The 10357-nt window shown below is 40.0% G+C and overlaps 1 protein-coding gene across 1 annotated transcript; it reads left to right on the forward strand.

The window, feature by feature from the left end:
* The first annotated feature begins 632 nt into the window (after nt 1–632).
* SSMEM1 (serine rich single-pass membrane protein 1) lies at nt 633–9609 on the forward strand. Its single transcript, XM_002818447.4, has 3 exons — nt 633–891; nt 6279–6333; nt 8765–9609. The coding sequence occupies exons 1-3, from the start codon at nt 709–711 to the stop codon at nt 9256–9258; spliced, it is 732 nt and encodes a 243-aa protein (XP_002818493.2). The 5' UTR covers nt 633–708; the 3' UTR covers nt 9259–9609.
* Nucleotides 9610–10357: the final 748 nt, after the last annotated feature.

Genomic DNA, 10357 nt, shown 5'->3' on the forward strand with positions numbered 1-10357 from the left:
AATATCACAGACAGGTGGCTTAAACAACAGAAATTATTTTTTTTCATAATTTTGGAGGCTGGAAGTCTAAGATCAAATTGTCAGCAGGGTTGGTTTCTCCTGAGGCGGGTCTCCTTGCAGACGGCCACCTTGTATTGTGACCTTGATTTCTGTGCTCGTGAATCCTTGCTGTCTTCTTGTAAGGATACCAATTGTATTGGATTAGGGCCCTACCCTTATGACCTCATTTAACTTTAATTACCTCCTTAAAGGCCCTGTCTCCAAATAGAGTCACACTGGAGGTGAGGGCTTCAACATACGAGTTTTAGGGAACACAGTTCAATCGGTAATACATTAGAACTGTCTATGATAATTTGCAATCGCATGATACATATAAAAGAGACTGAATTAAAATGAGTGGATACATTAAACACTTAGACGTAAAGATAGGAAAATATAGTATATACAAGTTTTAGGAAAAAAAATTAAGGCAGAATGCACCATATTGAGGTATGGGGGAAAATAACATAAACATTCAGAGGAGTAATTTGAATAACCTTCCACAAACTTAGAAATCCAAGAAGCATTTGTCAGTTCCTAGAACAGTTGCTTAAGTATATGTCATAATAGGTTGCCAAAGAAATTGTCATACATCATAGAGGGAGTGAAGTAGTTCCCAGTCATCTTTATCCCTTTAAGCATGGTTTATTTTCTGAGCAAGGAGTCATCATGGGAGACCTTTTTTCCTTATTTTGGGAGGTAGATCCTCCCCCCATACCTTTAAATTGTGCCATTCCAAATCAGGATTATGAATGCTGGAAGGATGACTCTTGTGGGACCATAGGGAGCTTCCTGCTTTGGTATTTTGTTATCGTATTTGTCCTGATGTTCTTCTCTAGGGCTTCTGTCTGGGTAGGATATCTTTTTTTCATTTTAAATAATATATTTACTGTACACTAGGAAAATTTCCATAAAATACATTTACTATACTTTGATGAAACTACTTTTAAAAGTTGTTTAGTTTTAAAAATAATGCAATCTTATTCTGGAGAATCCAGGATTATGGAAAAGGATGAAGAGGAAAATATAAAGCTACAGTTATCCTCTTTCCCAGAGATAACCACTGTTAACATTTTGGAGTATGTTCTTCCAGTTTGGTTTTTTTTCTCTCTCTTTCCCAATATATCTCTCTCCATTTATCTATCTTTGATCTTACATGGTTGGCATTATATTGCATATATTTTCATATCCTGCTTTTTAAGCTTAATAATATATCAGAAATACTTCTTTAAATTATATTCACTCAGCAGCACTTTTAATGACTGCATAATTTTCTATCTTTTGATTGCACCAAAAAATTCTGCAAGTTTGAAACATTCAGATTGTTTACAATTTATCCATCTGCTATGTAATGCTGGCATAAACCTCCCTGCTGGTTAACGACTTCCAAATCCCTTTTCTAGCCATGTGATTCTAATCAAAGATACGAAAGTTGTCATATTGACAGGATACATGCTGTAGGATTTTGGGGTTTTTAGAATGAAGCAATATGCTTTCTGCATAGAATAAGCAGAACTAGACTAAACAGAACTAAAGTCACCACTAAAATACCATCGTCTTAAGAATGAGATATCCCACTTTATCAGGACTGTGATGCTTCCAACATATTATGAGTAACCAAGCTCTTTTTTTTTTTTTTCTTGAGATGGAGTCTTGCTCTGTCACCCAGGCTGGAGTGAAGTGGTGCAATCTTGGCTCACTACAACCTCCGCCTCCCGGATTCAAGTGATTCTCCTGCCTCAGCCTCCCTTGTAGCTGGGACCACAGGCGCAAGCCACCAAGCTCTGCTAACTTCTGTATTTTTAGTACAGATGGGGTTTCACCATGTTGGCCAGGCTGGTCTCAAACTCCTGACTTCAAGTAGTCTGCCCGCTTTGGCCTCCCAAAGTGCTGGGATTACAGGCATGAGCCACCGCGCCCAGCCGTAACCAAGCTCTTATAATTTGCTGACATGATATCCTTGCTGGCCATTAATACCAGGCTGATGATTAAGAAAACCACCATCATTTAGCATTATAGCCAGAGGCCTGGGCTGGCAGTGGTCAGTAAGACTTAATGCTCTATGAGCTCTGGATGGGGTGGAGAAGGTTTGTTATGTCCATGCCAGCTGGATTCCATTCTAATCAAAGACTCTTTGATAACCACCACCTCCTGGTGAAGAACTTTCATCTAAAGTCTAAATGCTTCTTAAGGTAAATACTTTGCCAAAAGGAGATTTAGAATAGTGATAGCTTATATGTGTCTTAGACTCCCTAGCTAAGTATATTGAATTTGGCCTGGCAAGCAAAGCTACTTTAGAAAATTACCAAAAAAATTTCATCATGAATTAAGAGGTCTAAGCTATTTTTTTTATTTTTATTTTTTGAGACGGAGTCTTGCCCTTTCACCCAGGCTGGATCTTGCAATGGCACGATCTTGGCTCACTGCAACCTCCGCCTCCTGGGTTCCAGTGATTCTCCTGCCTCAGCCTCCCGAGTAGCTGGGATTACAGGCGCGCACCTCCACGCCCAGCTGATTTTTGTATTTTTAGTAGAGATGGAGTTTCACCATGTTGGCCAGGCTGGTCTCGAACTCCTGACCTCGTGATCCACCCGCCTCGGCCTCCCAAAGTGCTGGCATTACAGGCATGAGCCACCACGCCCGGCCCAGTCTAAGCTATTTTTCTGCTCCCTTGCTTGCATCAGCTCTTGGGAGTCATACAGCCTTGAGCTTCCAGGACCTCAAGAGAGCATGTGGTCCAGCCTCCTGTTTGTAGGCAAGTAAGTTATCATTATCCCTCCCACACCCATTTTTTTATTGATAAGGCCCAAGGAAGTTAAGTGACTTGTCCAATGTCACAAAAGTGTTAGTGACAGAAGGGGAATATACCCAGATTTCCTGTCAAATTATTTGTTTGCTTCAAAGCATAATTTGAAATGTCCACTTAGATCTACTCAGTCCTGATTAAAACCTTAATTATTTTAGAGGTTTCGTCTTTCACTTTGTACCCTTGTGGCAGCTGCAATTGGCTGGACTGCTTCTTCTGAAGGGTCCCAGATTTGAAATCTGAGAACCATATGAGAGCTAGTAAAGGAGGATGGAATTTTTCCTTCACTTTGAACTTCTTCATTTTCTCTGCTAAACTATGAGGCTTTATTTACAAACCTTGAAGTAATGGTAAAAGCGTGATGGAAATGTGGTGGTAATTATCCTCCAACATGAAGCACGCTGATTTCCTCTGAATTTGCCACTTTTTAAAGTGGCATTTACACTTTTGCTTTCAGACTATAAATACTATATTTAGTTTATATTTTTATTTTGTGTTTATTCAGATTGCTAGTGCTGGTATTTTTCTGGACAATAGTAATCCAAACTCCTTATTTTGCTTATGTGGAAACTGAGCTTAAGAGGTGTTAAGTGGCTTGGAAAAATCAAGAGTTGTTAGTGGCAGAAAGAGAGCCACGGCCCACATTTTCTACTCTGCCCCTCGGGGCAGGTACTCCTGCTGTTTTCACTCACTGAGTCACAAAGACAGTTAATAAAATGCTTTTCGTAACCACAGTTCATATGATCCCACTTAGTTTAATGCAAAATCTTTCTTTTGATTTTGTGGTTATGTTTCGATTTGACATCAAATGTGAGAGCTTTCTGTGGAAATGATATAAGCCTAATAAGTGTTTTTAAACACCTTCTCCCGTCTATTACAAGAGTACACATTATATAGAAAATGTGGAAATTATAGGGCAGAAGACAAAATAAAATAAAAATCACTCCAGATTATGTAGAAATAACCAACTACTGTTAACTTTTAGATTTATAAACTTCCAATTATTTTGCTTTTCTTTACATATATTAAATTTATTTTTTTCCTTTTCTATAACCTAATCTAAGTGATACATATTAAATTTAAAATATTTAAGCCCCTTCCAAAAGCATTTTTTAGAAAGTAATATCTTTTTTTTTTTTTTTTTTTTTTTTTTTTGAGACAGAGTCTCGCTCTGTCGCCCAGGCTAGAGTGCAGTGGTGTGATCTCTGCTCACTGCAAGCTCCACCTCCCGGGTTCACGCCATTCTCCTGCCTCAGCCTCCTGAGTAGCTGGGACTACAGGCACCCACCACCACACCCGGCTAATTTTTTTGTATTTTAAGTAGAGACAGGGTTTCACCATGTTAGCCAGTATGGTCTCGATCTCCTGACCTTGTGATCCACCCGCCTCGGCCTCCCAAAGTGCTGGGATTACAGGTGTGAGCCACCGTGTCTGGCCAGAAAGTGGTATCTTAAAAGAGAACTCCGCTTTCAAGATTTTTGGAGAATGATTGCTGTAACCCAGAAAACAAAAAGGCACCTCATTAAAGATGCTTGCCTACCATTGCAGAGATCAGATATTAAGAAAAGAATGAGCCAAGGATCTTAGATTGCAGTTATAAATACCGAACTATGGCACTTTTCATCCCAAAGAAACTGGACTTCCACATAAATTCATTTTTTTCCTAATTGTAGACAATTTGAAAAAATTAAAAGAGAAAAAGTCCATTTCACCACTTAAAGCCAACCATAGCTATCACTTTTATATGCTCCTTAAACTCTTTTTTTTCATATTTTAAGCTAATTTGTGCTCATGCTGTATATACAAATTTGCATCTTGATGTTTAACCCAGTATGGTAGCACACTTATTTCCTCATGTTATGACATACTTTTATTATAATAATTTTACAACTGTTTATTATATAATTGTACCATAATTTACTTAAACCATTGTCTACTTTTGAATTTTATATTATCCTAATTATACTGTGATGAATGTTTCTATGCACAAAGCTTTCTTTCTTCTGGATTATTTCTTGCTGATAGATTCCTGGAGAGAGAATTATATGTCAAAGGTGTTAATGAAAATTTCTAGTTTTTGTTATTTTCTGAAAGAGTTGGTTTATATCTGTGTCTTTTGGCAAAATCACTTTCAGCATTAGAAAGTGGGACACTAATCTGAAAAATGGGACAAATATATTTATGGAGTATTGGGGGGGCAGAATATTTGAAATTGGAACTATTCAAAGAAATCCATTTCTTTTGGTTGCCGTATTCACAAATAATATATTATGATTACATTTTGGAGGAAACTTTCGGAGGGATTAAGGAGGTATTAAGTTCATGAATTCAGGTAAAGATTTTTGTGTATGGTAGATGTCTTCTATCTTAAAGAACTGTCAATAATGTACCCTGATAAATTTCCTTTAAAAACTAAACTAATCTGGGCCGGGTGCGGTGGTTTACAGCCATAATCCCAGCACTTTGGGGGGCCGAGGCAGGTGGATCACTTGAGATCAGGAGTTCGAGACCAGCCTTTTCAACATGGAGAAACCCTGTCTCTACTAAAAATACAAAATTAGCCGGGCGTGGTGGTGCATGTCTGTAATCCCAGCTGCTCGGTAGGCTGAGGCAGGAGACTCACTTGAACCTGGGAGGCAGAGATTTCAGTGAGCCGAGATCGCGCCATTGCACTCTAGCCTGGGCATACAGAGCAAGACTCCATCTCAAAAAAAAAAAAAAAAAAAACACTAAACTAATCTGAGTACTATCAAATTTTTTAAAACACTACTTCTCTGTAATGTAAATGGGTACAGGAAAGCTTTATAAGCTATAGCTTCTTGTCAGTGTTATTTTCTCTCAAGTCTGTTCCATTTTGCTTGGTCCAAAACATTTTGGTAGATTCTGCTATCAAAGCATAGTCTTAATGGGAAGTGGAAGCAGGATCACTATAACAGGAACTCAATACATACTGAATTAGTTTATTATTTAACTCAGTAAATACTTATTTAAACTGAATGTTTAAAATTAGACATTGTCAGGCCGGGCCCGGTGGCTCATACCTGTAATCTCAGCACTTTCGGAGGCCAAGGCGGGTAGATCACTTGAGGTCAGGAGTTCGAGACCAGCCTGGCCAACATGGTGAAACCCCATTTCTACTAAAAATACAAAAATTAGCCGGGCATGGTAGCGGGCACCTGTAATCCCAGCTACTTGGGAGACCGAAGCAGGAGAATCACTTGAACCCGGAAGATAGAGGTTGCAGTGAGCTGAGATCATGCCACTGCACTCCAGCCTGGGCAACAGAGTGAGACTCTCCAAAAATAAATAAATAAAATAATAAAAAAATAAAACCAGACATTGTCAATGGGCCTCAGCAATAGTGTTTTATAACAAGTACATATTATCAAAAAACAACTGAGATCACTCTTACTAACCTATGTTTCTGAAACAGATCTCTGAGGATAAAAAGGATGAAGGCAGTGGGACAAGTACTTCAGTAAGGAAAGGTGAGAACCAGTGCATATTTTGTGTTGGACTATGAGGGGAAGAATATGTGTGGTGTTGCACGCCTGTGGTCCCAGCTACTCAGGAGGCTGAGGCAGGAGGATTGCTTGAGCTAAGCAGTTCAAGACCACAGCTTGAGAACATAGTGAGACCCAGTATCAAAAAAAAAAAAAAAAAAAAAAAAAGAAAAAGAAAAAAAGAAAAATGAAAGAAAGACAAAAAAAGAAATTTGTGCTGAGTGTGGAAAGCAAACAACAAAGATGGACAGCCAACAGCATTGTAAGACTTTGCACACTAGAGGAGGCCCATTGGGGTTGGGTGAGTTTTTGCTTTTGGACTCCCTAGTGCAGAGGGACGGTTTAGCTGCTTAGCAAGAAGCTATGAATTACTGGGACGTAGAACTCAAGTTCTTTTTTCACTCCTTAGCTCTCTCCCTTCACATTGCTTGCCCTTCCCACATCCTCATGGTTAGTGCTATTACAGGATTATGAACTGTCTATGACATCTTTTTCAATAACCTATAAGCAGTGGTGCACTGGTAAATGTTTAACAACTGGTTCTCCAAAACTCCTGTGTGTACATATGCCTACTAAAAATTTTACTGATATAAAGGTTGCATGTCATCTCGGTACCTCCGGAGGCTGAAGCAGGAGAACTGCTTGAGGCCAGGAGTTCAAGATCAGCCTGGAGAACATAGCAAAACCCTGTCTTTTAAAAAAAGAAAATTAGCTGGCATGATTGTTCGCACCTGCGGTCTCAGCTACTCAGGAGGCTGAGGCAACAGAATCACTTGAGCCCAGGAGTTCGAGGCTGCCAGTGAGCCATAATCGTGCCACTGCACTCCAGCCTGGGCGGCAGAGTGAGTCCCTGACTCTAAAAATTTAATAAATAAATAAATAAAAATAAATATATATCACACCATTTATAAATAATAAAATATACAATACTCCTTATGGCCAATTTCATATAGACAACTGATTCTCACAAAACGCTCTCCTTGATTTTTGCCAGACCCTTGCACCTTAGCCAACCATGGCTGCAATTGATGAACAAGTATAGTTCCAGCGTGAATGTTATTTTCCTCTAAGTTAAGGAGTGAGATGAAAGTGAAGCAGAAGATAGATGTATGTTGGGACTTAACTTTGTTGTCAGTGATGTGAGTGACTTCTTTGCTGGAATGGATAATAGTTCTAAAATACTGGAAGAATATTTCCTCATTTTGCAGGGTTAGTCACAATGTAGTGGCTACAGGGATGATACTGAAATGTAATATGTAATCTGTATTAGTAACATATTCTCCATCATTTTGTTAAGCCTAGACAATCAACAAAGCCATACATCAAGCCCTGATGTTTAGTGTTTGCTGATTTTCATGGTATAAATACTTCCACCAAAGCTGATTTTAAGCTACCCACATCATGTCATTGAACATGGAGTTGGGAGGAGATGTGCAGTAGTGCACCCTTAACATAGAATTTCCGCCGGGCGTGACGGCTCACGCCTGTAATCTCAGCACTTTGGGTGGCCAAGGAGGGTGGATTTCCTGAGGTCAGGAGTTCGAGACCAGCCTGGCCAACATGGCAAAACCCTGTCTCTACTAAAAATACAAAAAAATTAGCTGTGCGTGGTGGTACGTGCCTATAATCCCAGCTGCTAGGGGGGCTGAGGCAGGAGGATCGCTTGAACCTGGGAGACAGAGGTTGCAGTGAGCCGAGATTGTGCCACTGCACTCCAGCCTGGGCAACAGAGTGAGACTCCATCTCAAAAAAAAACAAAAAAAAAACAACAAACAAAAAAAACAGTATAGAGTTTCCAACATCCAAATACAACGGACATAAAAAACCAGAAGAGCCCACAGCATAAACAAATGTAGTAAGATAATTAGGAAGTGATGGGTTTTGAGTATTACCTCTATTTTTAGTAACTGTATTTATTGTAAGTTGGTATAATTTAATTTTTAATAATGGCTATGTTTAACCATCTTGCAAAATTCCTGAAAGTTTATCAGCTCTTCTGAGCGGATACAAGCCAACTTCCGCACACCACTACATAAAGGAAAGATCCTTCTTAGTTCCTGCTCCCCAAATCACATTCATATACGTGCTTGAATCTTTAAGACTTCAATTTTCAAAGGAAAAAAAGGGTTCTTCCCTGGAAAAGTTCAGAGATCTTTTCCTTTGATCTTATGTTTGGCATCCACAAAACTTCAAGAGTGATATGTCAAGCATCTATCTAAGCGCTCTGGTCTGCAGGAATTGGGATATGGTACTGGAAAATGTAGTCAGCTGCCAACAGTTGCAGGTGACTGGAGAAAAGCAATGGCTTGACAACTGGCCACTAAGAGTGAGCTCACACATGCACAGGCTTCTTAAGTAATAGGAATTTATAGTAACCAACAATATTACTAACTAGATATGTTTCATTGGTCGTTAGCAAGCAAAGAGACTTCCTGTAAGCGGCAAAGCAAAGACAGTGCCTGGGATCCCTCACAAACAATGAAGAAACCAAAGCAGAACCAACTTACCCCTGTAACCAACTCAGAAGTGGCTTTGGTCAATGCCTATCTTGAACAAAGACGAGCCAGGTGCCAGTCTCAGTTCAATGAGGTGAACCAGAACCAACATGACAGTGATACTACAGAGTGTGGCAGTGAAGAGTCTAACTCAGAAGCCTCCTCGTGGAAGGAGAGTGAAAGTGAACACCCATCACCAGACAGTATTAGGAGGAGAAAAACGGCTCAGAGGCAAAGGAATCTGGGAAGTTACCAAATGAACGAAAGGCACTGCCTGCACTGCAAAGCATTGAGAACCAATGAATGGTTGGTGCACCATTCCCGACAGAAGCCTTCAGTAACACCGCCAATGAAAGGAGACAGTCAAGAGGAAAGTTCCATATCTGACATTAACACGAAATTTAGTAAATTTTGAATTTTATCACTTTCTTTCCTCACTTGAAGCAAAATGAAAGAGATGAATAAAACATGAAAAATCACCAGAGCTCTAGGTGAGGAGACTTTTACAACAAAGTCTCTCTATCAACAAACAAAAACATACTTGGAACCCAAGAGGTAAAATCTCACACAATTCTTTGTTCAGAAAAAAGGCCATCAAATGTGTTTTTGGCACCATTGGAACACCGAAGATCTGTATCCACTATGATTTTTTTATTTGAAATAGCACAAGACAGATATTTTATGCCTTGAGTGTATGTATTTTGTTTATATCTGTAATATGAATAAGAAAGCTCTTTGAAAATATATTATTTATGTTGAGAAACCACTTAAATGTATTCAGGTGTTTTGCTTATCTGACTGACTGAATGAACTGTGTGAAGTCGGTTGGAATAGAATTGCCCCATCCTCCCTAGGTTTGACCCTACAAGAACTGTATTGCCACACATGTCAGCTAGGGACTGGTGTGGAAGAGGAGCTCAAGAGGCTGGAATAAGATCTGATTCCTGGAGTAGGGAGGAGAGGCAGCATGACCCAGAAGGCAGTTGGGCAGTGGGCTACCCATGGTTGTCGTCCACAAAGTGCATGGCAAATGTTAAAGGAAAAATTATTCTGACACTTGTCAAAATGGTCAGGAGGACTTCATTCAAGACTATTGCAATAGAGAGTAGAACTTGAGCTCCACTCTGAATACAACAAGGACAAGTGGGGATTTATAGCCAGGAGCAGGAGGAGGACGTCACAGGATGGGAAATTACTAAAGAGAGACATTAAACATAGAGGGATTCCTGCTAAAGTGACCTAACAGGATTCATGCTAAAGGCAGGCCAAGGACTTACACATCAAAAGTGGAGAATGAGGCCAGGCGTGGTGGCTCACGCCTGTAATCCCAGCACTTTGGGAGGCCAAGGCGGGCGATCACCTGAGGTCAGGAATTTGAGACCAGCCTGGCCAATGTGGTGAAACCCCACCTCTACTAAAAATACAAAAATTAGCCGGGTGTGGTGGCACATGCCTGGAGTCCCAGCTACTTGGGAGGCTGAGGCACAAGAAAAGCTTGAACCCAGGAGGCAGAG

The sequence above is a fragment of the Pongo abelii genome, chromosome 6, assembly GCF_028885655.2.
Source record: "Pongo abelii isolate AG06213 chromosome 6, NHGRI_mPonAbe1-v2.0_pri, whole genome shotgun sequence".
NCBI lineage: Eukaryota > Metazoa > Chordata > Mammalia > Primates > Hominidae > Pongo > Pongo abelii.